The sequence below is a fragment of the Lactuca virosa genome, chromosome 2, assembly GCF_052849685.1.
Source record: "Lactuca virosa cultivar CGN04683 chromosome 2, Lactuca_virosa_CGN04683_v6, whole genome shotgun sequence".
NCBI lineage: Eukaryota > Viridiplantae > Streptophyta > Magnoliopsida > Asterales > Asteraceae > Lactuca > Lactuca virosa.
Genome location: NC_136427.1, coordinates 286124427 through 286149579, shown reverse-complemented (window position 1 = coordinate 286149579; position 25153 = coordinate 286124427). Strand labels below are relative to the sequence as shown.

General features: G+C 39.8%; 2 protein-coding genes and 1 long non-coding RNA gene across 3 annotated transcripts; 2 read left to right on the top strand and 1 right to left on the bottom strand.

The window, feature by feature from the left end:
• Positions 1–2537: 2537 nt before the first annotated feature.
• On the top strand, positions 2538–3978 carry LOC145157070 (uncharacterized). The gene is made up of 2 exons (XR_013737074.1): positions 2538–2628; positions 3251–3978. It is a non-coding gene; the product is annotated as an uncharacterized LOC145157070 (long non-coding RNA).
• Positions 3979–7080: 3102 nt separating this feature from the next.
• LOC145158600 (uncharacterized) lies at positions 7081–8439 on the top strand. The gene has a single exon (XM_079077475.1). The coding sequence runs from the start codon at positions 7081–7083 to the stop codon at positions 8437–8439; it is 1359 nt and encodes a 452-aa protein (XP_078933601.1).
• Positions 8440–13269: 4830 nt separating this feature from the next.
• LOC145161309 (UDP-glycosyltransferase 76G1-like) lies at positions 13270–14933 on the bottom strand. Its single transcript, XM_079080812.1, has 2 exons — positions 14408–14933; positions 13270–14178 (listed from the first exon to the last, which is right to left on the bottom strand). Exons 1-2 carry the CDS (start codon positions 14928–14930, stop codon positions 13304–13306), a joined length of 1398 nt encoding a protein of 465 aa, XP_078936938.1. The 5' UTR covers positions 14931–14933; the 3' UTR covers positions 13270–13303.
• Positions 14934–25153: the final 10220 nt, after the last annotated feature.

Here is a 25153-nt window from a genome sequence, read left to right as displayed (position 1 = left end):
AGATTTGCATAAAAATATTTAAGTCTAAAGTATCCAGATCAAGAAAATGAATGAAAACCAGAAATTCAAACAAATTCGAACCGCTCAATTTGAAAAAAGTCAAAAGTAATCCGTAAGACCGTAACGGGCCAAAAAAGGAAAGGAAAAAAAATGAACAAACGAGAGGTAAAGAGCAAATCAAAGAAAGTTTTTTGTGCATCAGTAAACATAAAGAAAAGGAGGCAATAGTAGCAGAAAGAGAAATATTAAGTTTTAATGCCAAATGACGGTTTTGATTATTTTAGGATCTTTACCGAATCAATCTTGATTGCAAGAAGTAGCCATGTTCGCCAAAACTAGAAAAGAAATGGATCAAATCTTTAATTAGCTTTTTTTTTCTTTTTTTTTTTCAAGTTAAATACAAAAGATGAAAAGAACGGGACAAAATTTTGAATAGATTAATTTTTGTAGCTAGCTATTGGGTTGAGGGATTCTCTTCAACTTCTAAGTTTTTTTTTTGAAACAGCAAATGCAATATAAATATATATAAAAGGAAAAGAACAAGCACTCACGGTTAGCAAGCAACTAAGACGTGGGCTTAAGTACAAGTAAGGGTAACGAAGCAAAAACATAAACAATTACATGATAGAATTTTAAAGATGAGAAAATGGAGAGCAACACCAGTCTGTCCAACTGCCGCAACCCGCCTTGCTCCTGTGTTTGCACCATAGATATGATAAAGATATAACATTGTCAGCTACTTTTGTGGACGAAAGTCTTAAATCCTTGTAAATTCTCTCATTCCTTGCGGTCCAGACATTCCACCAAAGAAAATATAAAATTGTAATGAAGATTCCTCTTTTTCTTGGACAATTACACCACGAGGCTGCGAAGTTGATGACTTCACGAGGTGAAGTAAGCCGTTGAGTTTTAACCCCACACCATTTAAGCACTCATTTATAGACTCCTTTAGTGAAGTCACAATCTAGCAGAAGATGATTGACAGTTTCTGGTGCTTCAAGTTACTTGTAATTTCTGGCTGATCATATACTACTTTCAAGTTTCAAAGAAGATGTTTTTAATGTTCTTGTGGACATATTCAACTAACATATAAAATCGATAATATAACTTCATTTCTTATTGTTCACCAATGCAACTTTTGCACGTCTCAATATGGCATGCAATTGCAATTGTGGCATTAATGGCATGACATCATCTGTAAGGAAGTGATGACTGATGAATATATGACGACGTACATTACCTTTTGTTTTGTTTTGTGTTCTGATGGATGAGAGTTAGCTGGTCAATGGTCAACATGTGATATTTTTAATTTTTATTTGGAATGCCCATTGGTTGCCCATAGGGTTTTGAAGCTTAATTTGTTTATTAGATGTTTAATGACGGAGGTATCATACAAGCACTTAATTTTCTAGTATTCCTCCTGTCTTATTAATAATACATTTTATGATTTTATTACCTTATATGGAATCCATGCTATGGTTTATTCACATATGGGATATGGGATATGGATGATGACATGTATTTTTATCATGGTTTTAAGGGACATTATTCAAAGTTGTTTTATTTTGGAATGGTGTGAAAAATTATAGATTTCTCACTCGAAACTTATAACTAATTTTATTCACCAATTTTGTTAATTTTGTGTAATTTATTTTGTTTATAATAATTCTGTGTAATTTATCTTGGAATCTGGACATGCTCGGGCTGACCGTTGACTAATCTAACTTCCACGCGGCAGGTAAGTATTGGTTGGGATGCACGGTAACGTTCCTTCTGGAGACTGGAATGGTCGGCTATGCTGGTGATCACTATGGAAACGTTCTTCAGTACTTGATCCAGTGTTTGCGCTTACCCCCTTAAACTTTGAGTTATTTTCAGAAATAGCTAGACTTTTTGTTATAGAACTCATCCGTTTTGTCGTGTAACAAAGAATTTTTAGTTGTGTTATTGTTGCTTACTTGCTTGCATTTGTAGTAATCGTCTTTAATTTTATAGTGTTTCATATATTATTGTAATTATTTTGGAGTACAAGGTCAAAGACTACTTGAACATTGTATTTGTAATATCACTTAAAGAAAATATTCCTTTAGTTTATATATTTATTAGTTGTTTGTTGATTTTAATTGCATATTATAATTTATAAAACCAAAACTTATATATTTTATAAAACTTATACAATCGTATAAAACCGAAACTTATACTAAAAAAAAAGAACCACCTGTTACACAAAAAAAACAAAAAAAAACCAAATAAAATGTATTTCGGAACCATGGTCCGGAATCGTATTCCGGATTTCCGAAGACCTCTCCGGAAAAATATGGCTACTTTATAATAATAATAATAAAAAAAGTTTGGATATTTTTGTCAAAAATGTCATTTATAAGAATTAGATTACTTTCATTTCCCTTAATTAAATATAAAGATAAGGAATTCATAAAACAATTAAAGAAAGTCGACCATAGCTTTTGCGTAAGGACCAATCCACTCCCTTGTTCCCTATTTAAAGAGCACTTCCTCTAGTTTTCTTTAAATCAATTAACATTTTCTTCCTTTCACAAGCACAAGCTCTCTTTCACAAGCACAAGCTCTCTGTCTTCTCTCTTCGATCAGCGAATGATGCAGAAAGTTGTAAGTATTTTATATATGTTTAAATCATTTTATCCGGCTATTTCATTGCATTTTCACTTTTTCTTGATTTTTGTTAAAACTATAATTCTATTTAATAGTTGCATTCAAATTTGTTATACGTTTAATAACATTTTAAAGTGGCGCAGAACCGCAGAAAGCTCAACTTCATTTTAGATTGATTGATCAATTATATTTGACGTAGTTTTTTGGTTTGAACAATTTCTCTTTTGATCCTTTTAACTTCAATAGTAATTTTATTTAGTCATTCATATATATATATATATATATATATATATATATATATATATATATATATATATATATATATTGGTGTTCTCAAATATATTATTTTGATATGTTGAATGATGGACCCAATAGTTCCAATTAAGACAAATTAATATGCATAAAACACATTTAGAAGTTTGTAGATGAGGTCGTGTATATATTGAAGAATTCAAACTTCATACATCAAATTCTTGTGATCGAGTCGAGATACATGCAAGTTGACTTTTGCACGCACTAGTATAAGTTATAACTATATCTTGAAGGATTGTTCTATATATATTTTTTATGACATAACAATTCACCATCTTTCGGTTGCATTTATTTATAACATTTGCAGCAAACATCAATGACGAGCACTGAAATGACAATTGTGATCAACGGGTTCTGTAACTGTGATGGATGCATACAAAAGGTGAAGAAGACACTTGGTGAACTTGGTGATGTCAAATTGTTAGCAATGAACCCTGAGATTGGAAAATTCACAATCTTAACTGCTAAACACCCTGAAGTAATCAAATTTTCTCTAGAGCGTACGTTTCCGAAGAAAAAAATCATTTTGTCTCTAGAAACCAACAATCCAAATCAATTGCCTCGTCAAAATCTTGTTTCTCCTGTAACTCCTCAAGGTACTACCGATGTCCATGATATAGCCAAAACATTGATGACAATATTACACGCCAAAGGATTAGAAAGTGTGGAATACAATCAATGGAGCAGTTTAAAGATAAACTTCACTAATCATGGGATCCAACCATCTACCTCTAGATCATCATCCACTAAAATCCAAAATGTTGCGGGTTATAATGATTTTGAATATGCTCCACCATTGCCACCAAATCCTGTTAAGCCATCAGCCCCTTTCAACAATCCCTACAACTGAATACCATGTATATATATTGGGTGTCATGGTGAGTTATATGGTGCGTGAAGAAGTTCAAAGGATGGGTAGTTGCACCTTTCTTTGAGCTATCATCTATGATTCATAATATTGTGTGTGGCTTGAATTAGAGCATTGTGAATTGTTGTATATATTCCATGTATTTAATTTAATTCTTATTATTATTAGTGAGTTATTTTGTTTTAGCTATGATCAAGGGTTTAATTGTTTGATACTTTTCCCTTTTAAATCATACGGTATGTTCAAGAAACATCTTTCACTGCTGAGTGTCACCTCAGCTTCCTCATTCTTCTTTCCCTCACAAAAAGACAGGAAACAGTCATCTTTTATTATATAATTTCACTATCTTAAATTTTTTTATTTTTATTAAACAAAATATTGTATACAAATACTATACTCCTTTTGTAGATTAAAAACTATGATATATATATATATATATATATATATATATATATATATATATATATATATATATATATATATATATATATATATAATTTAAAAAATATTAAAAAATTGAAAAAAAATAAATAAATAAAAAGTTGATCAATCACACGATGAGAGAGTGAATGATACCCCCCTCCCCCTATCCCTTTTCCCGCACCCTTGTGTTCCGGGGGTGTGGGAAACTTTCCCTCGCTTATTTCCCATTCCATCACTACAAGAAATAACACATTTAGGGGCGACCTCTTTAGCGACGACATCAGGCTTTAGCGGCGACACTAGACAAGGTCGTCGCTAATGGTCTCTGTCGTCACTACAACTACAGATGTCGTCTCTAAAGGTCTTCCACCGACGATCCTGTTGTGCCACACGCCATTTAATCCTGACCGTAGGCTGCTATAGTGATCCATCGGCTAGGGTTTCATCTGGTGGGACGCAATAGCGGCGACTCCAATAGCGACGACGGGTCGCCGCTATTGATATCGATCTGTGTGCTTTTCATCGTGACCCTTGAATTGTTTTTAGATCGGACGGCTACCAGGATCCAGAGAATGGCGCGTGTTTTTCCCTCCAACTTGTCGCCGCAATTGGTTCGGGGGTCGCCGCAAAAAGCGTCGCCGCTAAAGGGATCATCCATTTGACTACCCCTGCGTCCAGAAAACTCAGTTTCGCTGGGTACATACACTCCCTCGCAAACTCCGGCGACCATCCAATTTTTCTGCGACATAACGTCAATTTCCGGCGTACTTCACCACCACAAACCACCTCTCCTTCTAGGCTTTCATTTCCCGTGAATTTCCAGCAGATTCCGGCAATATCCGGCCATTTCCGGCGAAATCTAAGTTATCCGGCGAGATTAAAACTCCGGTAAGGTGCGTTTTGCTCTTCCCTTTTATATTTCTCTTGTTTTTTCATCTATATTTAAGCTTAGTTTCAGTTTTTTTGTGATTTTAAGTAACTCCGGTGGTGCTCTCACAATTTCCGGCGGCTAGCAGATATTTCCGGCGACTTTCACTTTTCCGGCGACACTCTGTTTATCGGCAGCAGGTTCCACTTTTTTTTTTTTTTTTTTTTTGTTGATAATATATGTGAAATGTATATATTTTGTTATGTGAAATTTGCATATTTTTTGGTATGTGAAATTAGATGAAATCTATGAATATATATGTAAAATGTATATGCAAATATGTATGTGTGAATATGTATGAAAAAAATGTATATGTATGTGTGAATATTTATGAAAAAAATGTATATGTATGTGTATGTATGAAAAAATGTATATGAAAATGTATGTATAAATGTATTTCTATGTGAAATATATGTGTATGTGTATGTATATGAAAAAATGTATGTGAAAAAATATATGTATATGAATTGTGGGCATTTTTATGTGAAAAATGTATGTGAAAATATATGTGAAATATAGGTATTTATATGAAATATATGAAAAATGTATGTGAAAATATAGACATTTTTATATGAATTGTATGAAAAAATATATGTGAAAATATAAATATTTATATAGGGCTGTTATGGGCTAACTTTAGACATATGAAATATTTATTATTATTAGCTTGTATATTAATATTTAATGAAAACTTTATTTAAAATCATCAAATAAATTATATTTTTAAAAATTTAATAACATAGAAAGTATCCATAAAGAAATAGTAATAGCTTACTATTTTAAATAAACAAACTAAAAATAAAATTCTACTAAAGAAATAGTATCCATAAAGATCGTTATAGTACAACGTCTTTATTTTTTTTTTCAAAAAAATTCTATTAAAGTGACGGCACTAAATATGAAAAAAAAATGATATATATAACAAATATATAATATCGTTTATAGTACAATGTTATAAGAAAAAATAAAAATGAAAAATTAATACGCTAAACTAAGTTATAATTACTCAAAATAGAAAAATAAAAACAAAAGTAAGTTGGGATTAAAAATCAAAATATGGAAAAAAAAAGATAATATAAATAACAAATATATAATATTGTTGAAAGTATAATGACATAATAAAAAATAAAAGTCAAAATTAAGACGCTAAAGTACAATGATATAATAAATAAGTAAGTTATTTTTAGTTTAAGTGTCTTCTTTTTAAATCATCAAAAGCCTAGAATTACCCGCCCGAAATTGATTTAGAAATTAATTTCAGGTTGTCCCCATTTTGGGACTGCTTTTTGAATACCTTACCTCATTTAGGATGTAAATGTGTATTACATGATTGATTGTTTAAGAAATATTCGGTTGTTATTTTCTCTTTGCTCCTCGGTATATAATTTTATATATACTTAGGAGCTAAGGGGAAATGTTGCCAAATTTTTCTTAAATGGTCAATCATGTAATACACATTTGCATATGAGGTAAGGTATTCAAAAAGTGGGTTTAGAAGCCTACCCTTGTGAATACTCTCCCGTTATCCGGTTTCCTATTCCATCTGATTGAGTGGTTATTCTATCCTTATAAATTTTCAATCCTAATTCTAGTTCTTGTAGAGTAAACACTAAAACCTAATCTATATTTCAGTTGCAACATGTCTATTGATAAAACCTGGACTACTATTGAAAACCGTAACTCTACCCTGTTCCAACAAGGACTCGAATCTTTTATCGAGAGGTCCAAACCACACGTCGATAACAAAGGTCAAATCAGATGCCCGTGTAACAAATGTAATGTCAATAAATTTATACTACTAGCCATAATGAAATTCCATATACTTCAACATGGTTTTAGTCCACATTATATTATATGGAAGTATCACGGCGAAAATACAACTCACCTGGTTGTTGAAGACATACCGCGTAGTAACGAGATGGCCGATGTTATTGATGATGTTATGGGGGGTGTGATTGAAAATGATACCAACTGCAACGAAGGGAACCCAGATACCGCCGGTAGCGGTGTCGATGATGGATTTCAAAAGCTGTTAGAGGAAGTGCAATTAAAATTATATCCTGGATGTTCGTTCTCGTCCCTTGACTTTTTAGCAAAGCTGATGCATATCAAGGTGATCAACAAATGGACTGATAGTTCATTCGATCAGCTTCTTGAGTTGTTGCAAACTGCATTTCCTGAAGGAAACAGGGTCCCCCCGTCACATTACGAAGCAAAAAAGACACTTAAAAAGATCGGCTTGGGTTATGAGTCGATACACGTATGTAAAAACGACTGTTTTCTTTTATGGAAAGAACACAGGTTGTTGCAAAAGTGTCCAGTTTGTAATGAGAGTCGGTGGGTTGATGAAAATACAAAGGGCAAGAAGGTTTCTCATAAGGTGTTACGATACTTTCCCCTGACCCCCAGACTACAACGTTTGTACTGTTCTAGACACACATATAAAGATATGATTTGGCACAGTACCGGACGATCCAAAGATGGTACGATGATTCATCCCGTTGATGGTACTTCATGGAAAAAAATTGATATGAAGTATCCTAACTTCTCGAGGGAACCCCGAAACGTACGCTTAGGCCTTGCTGCTGATGGTTTTAATCCGTTTGGTAACATGTGTAATCCTCATAACACGTGGCCTGTCATACTCACCACTTACAATCTTCCACCATGGCTATGCATGAAAGAGTCCTCCTTCATGTTGACCTTGTTGATTCTCAGCCCCAAATCACCCGGGAAGGACTTGGATGTGTTTCTTAGGCCGTTAGTGGATGAGTTGAAGCAGTTATGGAGTTTTGGTATACGTACTAAAGACGCAGCGATAGATACATTCTTCAATATGAAAGCGATGTTGTTATGGACAATAAACGACTTTCCAGCTCATAGTAGTTTATCCGGTTGGAGCGGTCAAGGGTACAAAGCTTGTCCGACTTGCAAAGAAGACACTCCATCATACCGAGTATCAAATAAAGTTGTATATGTTGGTCATCGCCGGTTCTTAGATGTTGATCATCCATGGAGAAAAAGTTTGGACTATAATGGTGAACATGAGACAAGAGGCCCTCCAAGACAGTTTAGTGAGGAAGAAATACAAGCGCAACACGCTCGTCTATTGTTTCGTCCACCGGCTAAAGTAGCTGCTCAACGAGCTGGTATTAAGAGGAATCGTGAGGAGTTCGAGTTGAATTGGTCTAAAAAGAGCATCTTCTTTGAACTTGAGTATTGGTCTTCTCTTGAGCTGAAGCATAACTTCGATCTTATGCATATTAAAAAAATGTAGGTGAGAGTCTTTTGGGTACTTCTCTGATGAATGATAAGTCTAAAGACACATCAAATGCTCGGGCGGACTTGACAAAACTAAACATTCGGAAAAGTCAATGGTTTCTTAGGCCGTTAGTGGATGAGTTGAAGCAGTTATGGAGTTTTGGTATACGTACTAAAGACGCAGCGACAGATACATTCTTCAATATGAAAGCGATGTTGTTATGGACAATAAACGACTTTCCAGCTCGTAGTAGTTTATCCGGTTGGAGCGGTCAAGGGTACAAAGCTTGTCCGACTTGCAAAGAAGACACTCCATCATACCGAGTATCAAATAAAGTTGTATATGTTGGTCATCGCCGGTTCTTAGATGTTGATCATCCATGGAGAAAAAGTTTGGACTATAATGGTGAACATGAGACAAGAGGCCCTCCAAGACAGTTTAGTGAGGAAGAAATACAAGCGCAACACGCTCGTCTATTGTTTCGTCCACCGGCTAAAGTAGCTGCTCAACGAGCTGGTATTAAGAGGAATCGTGAGGAGTTCGAGTTGAATTGGTCTAAAAAGAGCATCTTCTTTGAACTTGAGTATTGGTCTTCTCTTGAGCTGAAGCATAACTTCGATCTTATGCATATTAAAAAATGTAGGTGAGAGTCTTTTGGGTACTTCTCTGATGAATGATAAGTCTAAAGACACATCAAATGCTCGGGCGGACTTGACAAAACTAAACATTCGGAAAAGTCAATGGTTGAAAAAGAGTGGCAACAAGTTCCTTAAACCTCACCCACCTTACTCATTCACGAAACCTGACCGCATTCGTTTTTGTCAGTTTATAAGAGATGTGAAACTGCCTGATGGGTTTGGATCTAACATCAGTAAGAAAGTGAATGAAACCAATAATAACATTATTGGGCTGAAATCTCATGATTATCACATTCTTATGCAACGTTTGATACCCATTGGAGTTAAAGGGCTTTTGGGCAAAGGTGTTTATACACCAATAGTAGAGCTTTGTATGTTTTTTAAGCAACTTTGCTCAAGAACACTATTGGTGAAGGATATGAAAGAAGCAAAAGCAGCCATTATTAAAATATTGTGCAAATTAGAAGTGATCTATCCTCCTGCGTTTTTTGACATTATGGTTCATTTAGTTTTGCATTTACCTGATGAAGCTATTTGTGGAGGCCCAGTATGTATGAGATGGATGTATCCTTTCGAAAGGTATATGAAAAAATTAAAAAACTATGTCAGAAACAAGGCGAGGCCGGAAGGTTCTATAGCTGAGGGTTATGTCGCTGAAGAGGCATTATCATTTTGTTCGATGTACCTTGAAGATGTCGAGACTCGATTCAATCGCATCGAAAGAAACGAGGATGTTGGCATAGAAGAAACAAAGTTATGGGTGTTTCAGTCTAAGTGTCGACCGGCTAGCGCAAAGAAAATGAAAAATCTCAGTCTAGAGGAAAGAAAACGTCTACATTGGTTTGTGCTTGATAGTTGTGAGGAAGTCAGAAAGTATATTGCGTAAGTGTTCTTGTCTTTTAATTCATTTTCTATTTTTAATTTCTCTTTTTTTACTAAATATGTATATTTTTTCATCAATGTAGTGAATTCAAATCATTACATCCTGAAAGTGATGAAAAAACCGAATTCCCTAAATGGTTCCTTCATAAGGTCTATAATATGCAAAAACAAAAATCTCCAGAGTATAACAAGGAGTTATCGGCTCTTTCAATCGGTGCGCATGCGAATGCCTTTACTTACACCGCTTGCATAGTGAATGGTGTTAGGTTTATGGTACTTATGCGTGACGCCCAACGATCAACACAAAACTCGGGGGTTCTAACTGAGGGAGAAAATAAGAAGAAATATTATGGTCAGCTAGAAGAGATTATCGAGTTGCATTATCCTCATAAATATTCCACCGTACTTTTTCGTTGCAAGTGGTTCGATACTGCAGGAGTTAAATCTGATAATAATTTCACCAGTATCGACCCACAACGCGAATTGAGCAACGAATATCAACTCATATTTGCTACGCAGGCCAAGCAAGTATTTTACATCCAAGAACCTTCTCGAAGTGACGAAAATTACAACCAACGGTGGGTTGTTGAAAATGTTAATCATAGAAGAATTTGGGATCTACCGATGAACGATGTCGACCATGATCCCATTGAAAATGTCGACAATGATTCAACCGATCTCGTTCTTAGTAATGTTTCTTCTAATTTCACTCTCTCAATCGACTTTAACCAGTACTTTCAAAATTCTCAATCGGTTGAAGATGATATTGAAGTTGACCCACCAACGAGTATCATCAATAATGTGTCTGATTGCGAGACTGATTATGATGAGGAAGATTATGATTATGATAGTGATGTGTCAGCAGACACTGAAGTGTCTGGGGGCGAGAATGATTAAAAAAATCTTTACATTTGACTAGTAAAATAAGGTTTGTATTTGTTGTAATCATATCATATTATATGTATATATATTCATATTGTGTTATAATTTTTCAGGATGTCATTTTTTTGGATTGCATTGCTCCATCTCATGGCTGCTGTGATGGGCCATGGAGGCGACGGTGGTGACGAGCCACCACATCCGTTCGATGGAGGTTTTGGTGATCACCAGAACGATGGTAATTAAGATTTATTCTAATTCATTGTATTTCATATTGTTTGTATATAAAAAATTATCTGACTAATATTTTTTTATGCAGTGGTACCTCCGAGACGAAGAGGCATGGCGGTAAATAAAAAAATGCACAAACTATTTAAAGCTAATGGTGAATAGCCTCTGAAGATAGTATTCGACATAAATACTAACATGACGATTGGGGAGGTGTATGAATGTTTCATTCGGGAGGTTGGGAGCTATATGTGGCGGGACATCGGTTTTGATAAGGACACATGGACTGATGTTTCTGAAGCCGAAAGGGTTGGCATGTTCCAATATCTTTCGGTAAATTATTTATAAAGTTATATATTTAATATTGTTTAATTTGATTTATTTTTAACTTCTCTATTTCTTTTTTGTAGACATGGTTTGATTTTGGAGCGATTACAAATCATCCCATGGCTCCAACTTATTGGGCATCACTGAACAATCAGATATATGCGCGGTATAGAGGCCGCAAAAATATTGCAAAAAACCGTTTGATTGATTTTGCAGGGGATGTGGAGGCAGCAAGGGCTCAAGCCCCTACGGGTATGGATCGGCAGCGTTGGAATGCTACTATTGACCATTTCTTAACAGAAAAACATCAAAAACGATCCGCTGGAAACAAAGAATGTCGGAAGAAGCAAGTAGTGAAGAATCGTGGAGGGACGTGCAGCTATGGTAGTGCTTGTTTCAAGAAAGTAAGTTACAATAATGCTTATTCAGTTATACCATATTTTTTAGTGTTTATTCAAATATAACATATTTTGTAATGTTAAACAGAATTTGAATAGACTTGAAGTATTTCATCGTGCGCATGTGAATAAAAAAGGGGAATTTGTTGATCCTTTGGTTGAAGACCAATATGTAAGTTATTATTACTTCAAATTCTCGTAGTATATTGTTGGTTTTTTTGTGTTAGTTTTAAAGTATATTAACAATCTTTGTGAATTACAAAATGCCTTAGTTGCTGAGGTTGCTCTACAGACTCATCATATAGCCGACTTTGGTGCTGATCCAGACACTATTGATTGGATCGCAATATTTGAGAAAGTGTTGGGTACACGAAGGGGGCATGTGAGAGGCATTGGGCCTAAAGCTTCTTCAACTGCGGGTACAAGTGCTCTATCCCAATGACAGTCACAGTCACAAGCACCGCAACCAACACATGTACTTGTGACTTAAATTGTTATCGACTTAATTCATTTGGTGCTTTGATGGTTTGATAGTTTGTTGAATTGTTAATGACTTAATGTGTTTGTGACTTAATTGTAGGATGTTGATGTGAATGCTTTTCTTCAAAACCCGGCATTTGTGACGGCCATTGGAGACATTATCCGCTCCTTTAAAAACCAAGTCAACAATGAGGAAAACATTGATGGGGAAGACGAAGACGAAGAAACATAGTATTTCTTGTTTTATGTTATGAATGATGTTATTTTGGATTTATTAGATAGTCTATGGATTATATATTAGATGTTTATGTAAGATTTATTAGATATGTAATATTGTATGTTTGATGTTTTATGTAATGTGGTATATATTTATTTATCTATTTTTATCAAATCTGTGTTTTATTTATTTATGATATAAACTATAATATCATAAAAAATAAGTTTTTGCTAAAAAAAAAAAAAAAAAAAAAACATTAGCAGCGACGCCTTTAGGGCGACGTCGACTAATTGCGACGACATATAACTCCGGCGAGCTTTGTCGGAAAAACTCTGTCCGGTCATCGGAATATAAATAGAGACGACAACATTAGAGACGACACAGGAGTATTAGAGACGGCATGTATTAGAGACGACGGCATTAGAGACGACACAGGAGTATTAGCTACGCGTTAATTGCGACGACTCTTTAGAGACGACATGTCGTCGCTAAAAGTATTAGCGACGATAGCTGGAATCAATTGCGACGCTAAAGGCTAGATTTTTTGTTGTGCATACCCACAGGCCTTAATGGATGTATTTATTTATTTTAGTACCTGGATCATTACTTATTCAAAGGTTTATTGATGTGATCATGTGAAAAGAAAGCTAATTATTAAAAATATTATGACCAACTTAATCCATACATATTATATATACTATGTATCTTCTTATCATTAGGCAATAATAAATCATCATAATATTATCATGAATGATCTTATTCAAAATGTAACATCTGATGTAGTGATGTAGCTTCTTACAAGTAATTAATTAATGCACGCATACAAGTAATTACAGCAATGAAATATAATCAACCAAGCTCTTTAATGACTGATGAGAAGATCCGCCTTTTTTGAGAGAGAGGTTTACCTTCTCCTTGAGACAACTTATCCTTTCACGCATTTCTTCTCCTTCTTTATCCATCATTACTCTTCTAAGTGCCATCTGGATGCCCTTCCTCTCAAACCCATCCTCCAACAAAACACCAATCTTCCAAACATCGCTCACATATCTTGCATTTATTGGTTGATCAGTAAAACAAGGCGAACAAACCATAGGAACACCTTCGCATATGCTCTCCAATGTTGAATTCCATCCATTATGAGTCCAAAAACACCCCGTTGCTGGATGAGCTAACACGTCTTGTTGAGGACACCATTTCACGATATGTCCCCTATCACCCACTTCTTTTTGGAACCTTTCAGGCAAAGACTCGAGCCATTCTGAACCACGAACCACCCTTGGTCGAACCACCCACAAAAACGGTAAACCAATATTCACCAACCCATGAGCCACTTCTTGAAATTCCGACATGGTAATCTGCGCAGCACTTCCAAAACTTACGTATATCACAGACTTGGGAGCTTGGGTGTCTAGCCATGAGAGAATTGTCTTGTCTTGCTCGATCAAACTGCTGGAGGATGATGAGAAGTACTTGTTTAATGGGCCTATAGTGAAGCTAGGACATGGAAACTCTTGGCAGATGGTTTTTAGAGAAGGTTCTTCAAGTTCTTTGAAGGTGTTCCAAATGATCCCTGACGATGATTTCATCTGTTTAAGCATGTTGGTGAGGAAGTCGCCATAACTTTTTGGATTGATTGTCATTTTCATGACGTCTTTGACTTTCAGAAGCGGAAATTCCGGCACCGTTGCTTCATAATCTAAATCTGTAAACATTAACAATATTCATGATCCAAAAGTAAGGAAATTAAATCATACGACTGTCATTGTACGTTTTGAGTTCGTTTTTGAACCAATTAAAACGTCAACCTCGTCTCAAGTGAACCGATATACTTTAGTAATGAAGAGTATCTGTATATTTATCATTAAACTCGTCGCTTTTATGGATACGTACAGGATGAACCTGCACTTAATTAAACATCTGAAACTGAGTACCTTCTTTTGTAAAATTAAAGCAAATATTTTTGGATTTAGAGAAAACGGGTAAAACGCCATAAGCAGTGGTGCAAGATAAACTGCCTGTTCGCAGCACCATCCGAGGGAGTTTCAGTGTGTCCGCCACCGCCTGTGTGAAGTAGAATCCGGCGTCTGTGATAAGACAAGCGATCGACCCTTTATTGGATTCAGCCAACAACCCAGTGAGACAATCCGTAAACGGATCTACACAGCTTCTATTAAGGTAATTGAGGAAATGACCGGGATCCGGTGCCGGGATCGTCGGCAACTGGTGTTCGATCTCATGAAATCGATCGGAGATGGAGTTGAAGGTGAAGTGAGGATAGTTTGAATGAGTGGGGGCGTTGTACTCGGTGTGTATGATGGTTATTTTGAAACCTTGGGTGTGGAGAATGTTTGCTAGCTGAAGCATAGGATTTATATGACCTTGAAATGGTAGGGGAAACAATATTATTCTCCGGCAAGGTTCCCTCGTTTGTGTCGACCGGAGTCCAGTCTCCATGCTTATTAGCGAGGTTTAGAGTGGAGGGAGGGAGGCTAATTACCAGAATAATGGAAAACGATCTATTTGTTGGTTTTTATAGAATAACGAAGATGCATTTATTTTGTGTTGATTGTTATTTTTATTTTGTTGATCGATCTGACTTCTTTTACGTTTGGGTAAATTACACCGATGGTCCCTAACAAATTTTTTTAACTCGGACCGTCCTAATTTATATTTTTGTTGCACGTTTGGTCCCTATCAAATGTAAAAAAGACTACTTTGCCCTCATCTATTTTTTAAATTAATTTGTTATTTATTTATTTAAAAAGTGAAATATATTAAAATGAAAACTCATCCCCACCCCTTACCCCCCATCCCACCCCTCCTTATGTCCCGCCATCCGAAAGCAACCTCCGACCACCATTGCCCTTCGATTAAATCCCACATCCGGTCATCGGCACCAAATCCGGTCATCATCTACGACCAAAGATCCAATACCACATAAATTACCCAAAAATCAACACAAAGCTATCTAACGTTCAACAATAAATCTGAATATACATCTAAAACCAAATTGTAACTCAAATTCAACACCAAAATAAAACCTGAAAATGATGATGAATTCTAGAAGAAAACCAGATTCAGGTGAACCCCCTATCCTTTTGACAATAGCAGAAGAATACACTTTGATGCCTTCACCGCTTCACGCCTATCCAATCGATGATGAATCCTAGAAATTAATTGTGGTCTCAAAGATCGGTGAAAATAAAGAAGATCGATGATGGGCAATCGATGTTTGAAACCCAAAAATCCAATCTAGAGACCAAAAAGATCAATGATAAACCAAATCGTTTTTTGTTCCATGTGAGAGAAGGGGGAATTCAGTGGGTTCGAAACTGAATAAGGGGGAAGAAATAAAGACCCCACTGATCTTCAGAAACCCTAGAATTCATGTAACGACCCAATTTTCACGCCCAAAAATTTCGTTTTAATTAAGTTATTATATAAAACCATCAATAAAAAAAAACATTCATATTAATATCTCATGTCAAAATCCAAGTGTCAATAATCAAACATATTATCATAAAACCATATCAGAGTGTAATCCCAAAGATCTCATGTGCGGAAAACATAGTGTGATGCGTTGCGATCGAACCGGCTCCTTTCCTTGAAAACAAAGTACCTGAAACCAAAACTGAAAATCGTAAGCACGAAGCTTAGTAAGTTCCCCAGATACCACGTACCATACAAACCAACTGATCCATACATGCCATACATAGCCAAGAGCCATTCATAACCAACATATCCATAATCAAGTAGGGTGCTATGTGCCAAACATAGTCTTGCTAAGGTGCTATGTGCCAGACATAGTCTTGCGGTTATGCCACGGGCCGCACGTGGTCTTCCTGGTCAAGCCTGGGGCCACTCCCTGGGTCTTACAGACAAGTGCCAAGGGCCACCCCCTGGTCTTTCATGCAAGTATCACAAAGACAACTATCCAGACTACTCTACTAGGCTACTCCGCATATAGTGTGCCAGGAGCCACCCCCTGGTCTTTCATACACAATAGCATACAATGCGCCAGGAGCCACCTCCTGGTCTTTCATACATATTGCCTAGGGCTAACCCACGGGTCTTCCTATCATACATAAGAACATATTGTGTGCCAGGAGCCACCTCCTGGTCTTTCATGCATAATGCCTAGGGCTAACCCCCAGGTCTTCCTACCATACATAAACTAAATGGGTCGGCATTGTGGCCGTAGACCCATACAAACAGTGAGGAGACTCACCTGCACTGCTGAACTTTTGCTGAACCTTCTGACTGCTGACCGACAATTCTCTGAACCGCTGCTCCACTAGCTCCCCGAGCTACCAATATCAATATACATAACATTTAGATCCAAACAGAACTCTAGAAGCCAACTAAGTCCACTCTTGCCAAAGTCAAAGTCCTGGTCAAAGTCAACCTTCCTGACTGGCTCTACTCGCCGAGTCAACACGTTGACTCGTCGAGTCCTTATACTCCGAAACTCTCACAATACGCCTCAACTCGCCGAGTCACCCCCGTCGACTCGTCGAGTTCAACGATCTCCGAGTCCCATCCTGTCCAACTCACTGAGTCACCACTCAACTCACCGATCTAAGTCTTAACCAGCAAAGGTTGAGGTTCTGAGGTCCAACTCGTCGAGTCCAAGAACAGACTCGCCGAGTCCATGACAATATTCAACAGACTCGCCGAGTTGTTCTTCCAACTCGTCGAGTTCCTGCCTATCTTCATCCAACTCGCCGAGTCCACCCATGTGACTCGCCGAGTAGCTTCAGTTCTTAATCCATACAGTGGCTTTTCGAGCCATGCAGGGGTTCCAAACCATAGATCCACTCTTCTACAGTCTATCCCCCACGTAAAGTTGCAAACTTTACGTGAAACCAAGAGGCTAAAACCCAAAACACTCTAGGGCTAGGGTTCTAGACAAGCATGCTTCACCAACACCCCCAAGACTGATACTTTATGGTTCTCTAGGCCGAAACACACCTAGATCTGAAGTAGCAACTTCAGATCTGGACTTCTAACTCGAGATGACTCTTAATCATGCCATAAAAGCCCCAAATCTCATAACAAAGGTAACACTTTAAGCAAAAGAGTGAAGGTAACGACTTCTTACCTCCTAATGCTCTGAAAAGTCCCACCAATTCTGGATCTAAAGCCAATTCTTGAATCACCAAAGGTTTCCTTCCTCCTTCTTCCTTCAAATCACCCAAAATGGCAAGAAAGCTTGAATGTGCTAAAATGGAGGCTTAGGGTTTCGTGTTCTGGATAAGAGAGGCTATAGAGAACCCAAAGGGGGAGAATGAGATGTTTATACAGTGCACAAAGTCCTGGATTTAGGGTTTTCCTCTTCAGACCGGACTCGCCGAGTCCTCTTGCCGACTCGTCGAGTCGGTCACTTACTCTTCGACCCGGATCTCGCTCGGACTCGTCGAGTTCCACCCTGGACTCGATGAGTTGACCCCTTTGACTTAGGGTTTCTCCTTTCCTTTCTTAGTCTTCCTGATTCTGGGTGTTACAACACTCCCCCACTTAAACTAGACTTCGTCCTCGAAGTCTGCCACGGCCCACTATCTTACCATCTGGTCGCCACTTTACCACTAGGTACACACCCCGCCCATCCGATTCAAACCTTGAAGATGTAAACTTCAGAATATCTCGTTACTTACTACCTTCGAGTACAACACTTTTATCCAACCGGTAATCAAACCGATACTCCTGATACACTTACCCTTGATTCGCAAGGGGTTTACCCTTTTACCCTACACTGTCACTGGCCTTCCTAAGGCACTTTCCACAAGCAACAACCTTCCTAATTTCCTTCGAGGACCCATCCTCTGCTGAAACCGCAATCCCGGCCACTCCCAGTGCCGGCCATCATACCAGTACTCACAGAATAACCCCCATGCAATGCCCCAATACCGAAAACTCCACCCAATCGTGAGAATTCAGACAATCCTTCGAGTAGCAGATCCCTCTCTGCTACGTTTCAGGCTCAGACGAGAACGGCGTCACCGAGCCCAATCCTTTACTCTGAGATTATCCGATCCCGCGATGCGCAGCTTAGCATTATCTGATCAGCTCACGGCTTTTCACACCGAACCCCTTACCATCCTTCCTGCCTGTAGTCCTGTTGTCTCCCATCCGCCTATCGGATGAATCGAGACTGCCCTGGCCCCAACTGATCTACCATTACCCGGAATACCGGTTTCCCCATGCTACCTCGGAGATACAGGCCCTCGCCTACACTCCACGAACTAAGCTACTAATAAATGCCACAGCTTACCCGCAGTCTTACACCACTCTTGGTCTCCAATGACCTACCGTCTTCTGGACCCAGTCATAATGTGGCCCGCTCACATCCGGGCGGCTGCCCCGTCCTGAACTTAACTGCCTGAAAATTCTGCCACTGAATCATACACCTGATACATTTGCACTAGCAAATAGGGACCGACGAACGCTACGGGCCACCCCGTAGTCTTACAACACTTCTGCGCTGCCAGCCAACTAAAGCTACAGGCCACCCCCGCAGTCTTGCTATACTCACATACGATTGCTACGGGCCGCACTGCAGTCTTACTAAACTAATGCTACGGGCCACACCGCAGTCTAACTATCCTCACATATGATTGCTACGGGCCACACCGCAGTCTAACTATCCTCACATATGATTGCTACGGGCCACGCCGCAGTCGCACCACTCTTCGACGCTATCTGCTAACCATTGCTACGGACCGCCCCGCAGTCTTACCACACTCTTCTTACTATCTGACCACTGGTGAATGCTACGGCCATCCGGTAGTCTGACAACACCCTTCCCCACCGACTGGCTGCTAGTGGATGCTACGACTAACCCATAGTCGAGCCTACCAGCACAATCTAGTACCCCCAAGTGGTACTCATGTCCCAACTGGAACTCCCAACCGATTCCTCTGCAATCTGCTACTAGACATCTCGAGAATGAGGTCTCACAATTGTCAAGTTTTCCAAACTTCCAATTCGCACTGTCCTCAATTCATACAGCCACCTGGGCCGTCTTCCTTCCTGACAGGAGAGCAAAACTTATCCTAGTTTCAAAACCGCTTCTGCTCCCATAACATGATCGTTTCTCCCCCACTTAGCTTCAGCTAAGTCTTTACTGCACGCGAAAATCCGAGGATTTCCATTCCTTCCTTCCTTACACGATAGGCATGATAACCACTATCGCCCTAATCTTGCTAGCGATCCGTCGCTAGCCCACTCCAAATACCGTACGATTACCGAATACTAGATAAACACCTCCCGCATCCCTGAAACTGATAATCCCCTGAGCTTAATCTGACGTCCTTAAAGTCTGAATAACTAATGCTTAAAGCAACCTCCTCAGTGATAGGCCACTTCCTTTGATGCTTCCAAAAGCTATCCCAAACACCAAGACTAGAACCATCAAACCCTGATGATGGTGGCTGACTACTCCCTGAACCATTTTCAGCCGTATACTGGACACTTCGAACCCGAAGTGAAAGATGACCTACACTAGCTACTAATAGCTTCTGGTATGCAATTGGCATATGACAATTCCAAAATGCAATCCGAATACAAGCAGAGAGACAACTCATACATACTATCACCTGAGTCCGGGGTAAGGACTTCCCTAATTTACATAGAAGTAAAAATAGCCATAGATACGTACCTGCAACATTCCCTGCTGTAATCCAGATCTCCCTCATCTGTCACTGCAAGGCCCTACTCTCTCGCCCATCCGTAATCCTCATAGTCGTCGGGGCAGACGCACTCCCTGCTCCTCCCCTCATCGTCGGGCAGTCGGCCCTCTTGTGGCCCACCTGATTGCAGTGAAAACATAATGGGCTTGCCCCCTGCGGGCAGTCCCTGCTGACGTGACCATTACTGCCACACTTGTAGCAGCCTGAACCCCTGGAACGACAAACTCCCTCGTACGGTTTCCCGCACGTGCTGCACTGACTTCGGACCTGCCGACCTACTAATCGCTGATCTGAAGTCTTGGGTCTCTTCCCGGGACCCTCCAAAGTATACGTCTGATCTGACCTCCTCTTCGCAATGTGCTCCAGATCGATCTCCCTTTCCCGCGCCCTGGCAATCATAGCGCCCAGGGTCGGGCATGCCGAGAAGCTGACATGCTCCCGAATATCAGCTCTCAACATGTCATGATAGCGGGTCCTCTGCATCTCATCATCCCCTGCATACTGAGGCACCACTAAGGCCCTCTCCCGAAACTTGGCGGTAATCTCCGCCACCGACTCTGTCGTCTGTCTCATGTCTAAGAATTCTCTGGCCAGCTGCTGAAGCTCCACCACCGGCGCAAACTCCGCCTTAAACCTGGTCACAAAGTCTGACCAGGTCATAGCCTCGACAGCCGAGGCTCCCAACAAGTCACCAACCGACTCCCACCAATCTCTGGCCCTATCTCGCAAGCATCCTGCTGCATATCTCACCTTCGACCCCTCCGGGCAGAAGCTCGTCAGCTGCGCAGACTCGATGTCTGCAATCCATCTCCTGGCCGCAATGGGGTCTTTCACCCCATGGAAGTCTGGCGCACCACTCCCTCGAAAGTCCTTAAAGGACAGTGTGCGCGTACCCACCTGGCTAGACGCCATATCACTCCTGAATGCTCGGAGGCGATCCTCCATCAGCTCAACAATCCCTTCCTTGATCGACCCGAAAATGATAGGGGTTAACTCAAGGATGCCTCTCGTGATCTCAGACGCGATGAACTCGCGCAGCCCGCCATCAACCTGCTCGGATCCTGCACCCGAGCCTGATCCTGATCCTGATCCTGATCCGGAACCTCCTGCTCCATGTCGCGTGGTCACCATGCTGAAAATACACGCATAAATGTCAGGATCATACATACTCCCGAGAGGTCTAATACACTCTCCAAGGTTCCCGGTTCCATCTAGGCCCTCCTTGATTCGAGTATGGATCCTCTGCTTCCAGTAGTACGGGCCCATACTACCTTCCACATCTATCCGTACTTTCCTCAAGGGTTGCTTCAACTTCACCAAGTCCCTTTCACTACTACTGATCTCTGGTACTCTCATCCTAGGCTTGCCCTAGATAAATCTCTAGCTCTACCCAAACTAGTCCTCAGCTGCTGAAGGCCTCCTAGTAATGCCAATTAGTTATCACCTGAATACCATCACATGTGACGAGGCTCAGATAATCCTTCGAGTAAAAGACTCGTCCCTACAACGGTTAGACTCAAACGAGAGCTGCGCAATAGGGCCATATCCAGCACTCTGAGATTATTCAATCCTGATCACATGTGGCGTGACGTATTCACCTAATGGATAACTCTCATCACTCAGAGTCCCACAAAGCACAAAGCAAGCAGCATTCGGACACAAGAAACTACTCAAGCAAATCTATCATCATAACGAGAAACTGTACTAGCATACAATGCTAAGCTCATACTATCAGGCATAACCTAAACAGGCTATCCTACTGCTGTCTACTCAATACTAGCATGCAATTCTCATAAATATGGAACACATAAAGCAGGCACATAAGGCATCCTCCTAGATCCTTAGTCCTATTCTAGCATGCTGTTCTACTGAAACTGAAACTGATAAACATAACATAAACTTGTATGGGTACTTTGGGGAATACTTACTTGAGTTCGGCCGGTCGCGCACATCACACACCTTGTTCTTTCTCAAAACTCTTTTACTTAGCCTTTAGAAAATCATTTCTTTATAAAAATCTTTTAATCCCTCGATTTGAGTCCAGACACCCCCGAAGGTGTGTCCGAATCCCTCAAACCAGGGCTCTGATACCAACTTGTAACGACCCAATTTTCACGCCCAAAAATTTCGTTTTAATTAAGTTATTATATAAAACCATCAATAAAAAAACATTCATATTAATATCTCATGTCAAAATCCAAGTGTCAATAATCAAACATATTATCATAAAACCATATCAGAGTGTAATCCCAAAGATCTCATGTGCGGAAAACATAGTGTGATGCGCTGCGATCGAACCGGCTCCTTTCCTTGAAAACAAAGTACCTGAAACCAAAACTGAAAATCGTAAGCACGAAGCTTAGTGAGTTCCCCAGATACCACGTACCATACAAACCAACTGATCCATACATGTCATACATAGCCAAGAGCCATTCATAACCAACATATCCATAATCAAGTAGGGTGCTATGTGCCAAACATAGTCTTGCTAAGGTGCTATGTGCCAGACATAGTCTTGCGGTTATGCCACGGGCCGCACGTGGTCTTCCTGGTCAAGCCTGGGGCCACTCCCTGGATCTTACAGACAAGTGCCAAGGGCCACCCCCTGGTCTTTCATGCAAGTATCACAAAGACAACTATCCAGACTACTCTACTAGGCTACTCCGCATATAGTGTGCCAAGAGCCACCCCCTGGTCTTTCATACACAATAGCATACAATGCGCCAGGAGCCACCTCCTGGTCTTTCATACATATTGCCTAGGGCTAACCCCCGGGTCTTCCTATCATACATAAGAACATACTGTGTGCCAGGAGCCACCTCCTAGTCTTTCATGCATAATGCCTAGGGCTAACCCCCAGGTCTTCCTACCATACATAAACTAAATGGGTCGGCATTGTGGTCGTAGACCCATACAAACAGTGAGGAGACTCACCTGCACTGCTGAACTTTTGCTGAACCTTCTGACTGCTGACCGACAATTCTCTGAACCGCTGCTCCACTAGCTCCCCGAGCTACCAATATCAATATACATAACATTTAGATCCAAACAGAACTCTAGAAGCCAACTAAGTCCACTCTTGCCAAAGTCAAAGTCCTGGTCAAAGTCAACCTTCCTGACTGGCTCTACTCGCCGAGTCAACACGTTGACTCGTCGAGTCCTTATACTCCGAAACTCTCACAATACGCCTCAACTCGCCGAGTCACCCCCCGTCGACTCGTCGAGTTCAACGATCTCCGAGTCCCATCCTGTCCAACTCACTGAGTCACCACTCAACTCACCGATCTAAGTCTTAACCAGCAAAGGTTGAGGTTCTGAGGTCCAACTCGTCGAGTCCAAGAACAGACTCGCCGAGTCCATGGCAATATTCAACAGACTCGCCGAGTTGTTCTTCCAACTCGTCGAGTTCCTGCCTATCTTCATCCAACTCGCCGAGTCCACCCATGTGACTCGCCGAGTAGCTTCAGTTCTTAATCCATACAGTGGCTTTTCGAGCCATGCAGGGGTTCCAAACCATAGATCCACTCTTCTACAGTCTATCCCCCACGTAAAGTTGCAAACTTTACGTGAAACCAAGAGGCTAAAACCCAAAACACTTTAGGGCTAGAGTTCTAGACAAGCATGCTTCACCAACACCCCCAAGACTGATACTTTATGGTTCTCTAGGCCGAAACACACCTAGATCTGAAGTAGCAACTTCAGATCTGGACTTCTAACTCGAGATGACTCTTAATCATGCCATAAAAGCCCCAAATCTCATAACAAAGGTAACACTTTAAGCAAAAGAGTGAAGGTAACGACTTCTTACCTCCTAATGCTCTGAAAAGTCCCACCAATTCTGGATCTAAAGCCAATTCTTGAATCACCAAAGGTTTCCTTCCTCCTTCTTCCTTCAAATCACCCAAAATGGCAAGAAAGCTTGAATGTGCTAAAATGGAGGCTTAGGGTTTCGTGTTCTGGATAAGAGAGGCTATAGAGAACCCAAAGGGGGAGAATGAGATGTTTATACAGTGCACAAAGTCCCGGATTTAGGGTTTTCCTCTTCAGACCGGACTCGCCGAGTCCTCTTGCTGACTCGTCGAGTCGGTCACTTACTCTACGACCCGAATCTCGCTCAGACTCGTCGAGTTCCACCCTGGACTCGACGAGTTGACCCCTTTGACTTATGGTTTCTCCTTTCCTTTCTTAGTCTTCCTGATTCTGGGTGTTACAATTCATCTTCACCGTTGCCATTATTTTTTTCCCACGAACAGGAACAAAAATTGGTGGTTCAGAAACCCTAGTTCCTGTCGCCGACTGCCATGGTTGTGCTTTCTACAATTTCCGACATATAAGAACGAGAAAATGAGGTGTGAAAACCCTAGATCCCTTGTGGCGGTGGTGGTTCGCCGGAGAATATAGAAGTGGTGGTGTTGTCGGTTCGTTTGAGAAGGACAGGAAAACGAGGGAGGTGGAGGGTGGGGTTTTATGGGAGGGGATGAGGAAGTGGGCCGACATATCTAATTAATATTTTTTTCATATATAATTAATATTTTTTTAATAACTGATAATTTAAAAAATAGTAAAAGAAATCAATAAGGGTAAATTAGTCTTTTTAGAACGGACAGGGACTAAGCATGCAACAAAAATATAAAGTAGGGACGGTCCGAGTTAAATTTTTTTTTAGGGACCAAACACACAGATTACCCTAAACCACAGGGACCATCCGTGTAATTTACCCTTTAACGTTTATATCGATAGTAAATCAAACATGTTTATATATAATACATTAAGGATTATTTTATAATTATAACATTTTAAAATGTACAGTTTAAACGAATTAAAATAGCGAGTATATGTTTTCATCTAATTTTGATTCGGGTTAAGGTCATGCATATAATATATATCATGAACGTATTAACCAGCAACGTTGGGGTGTTATTCGTTTCAGTTTTACGGTTTTCGGTAAAATCGGTTCGGTTTATCATTTTTTTTAAATCTAGTCATAAC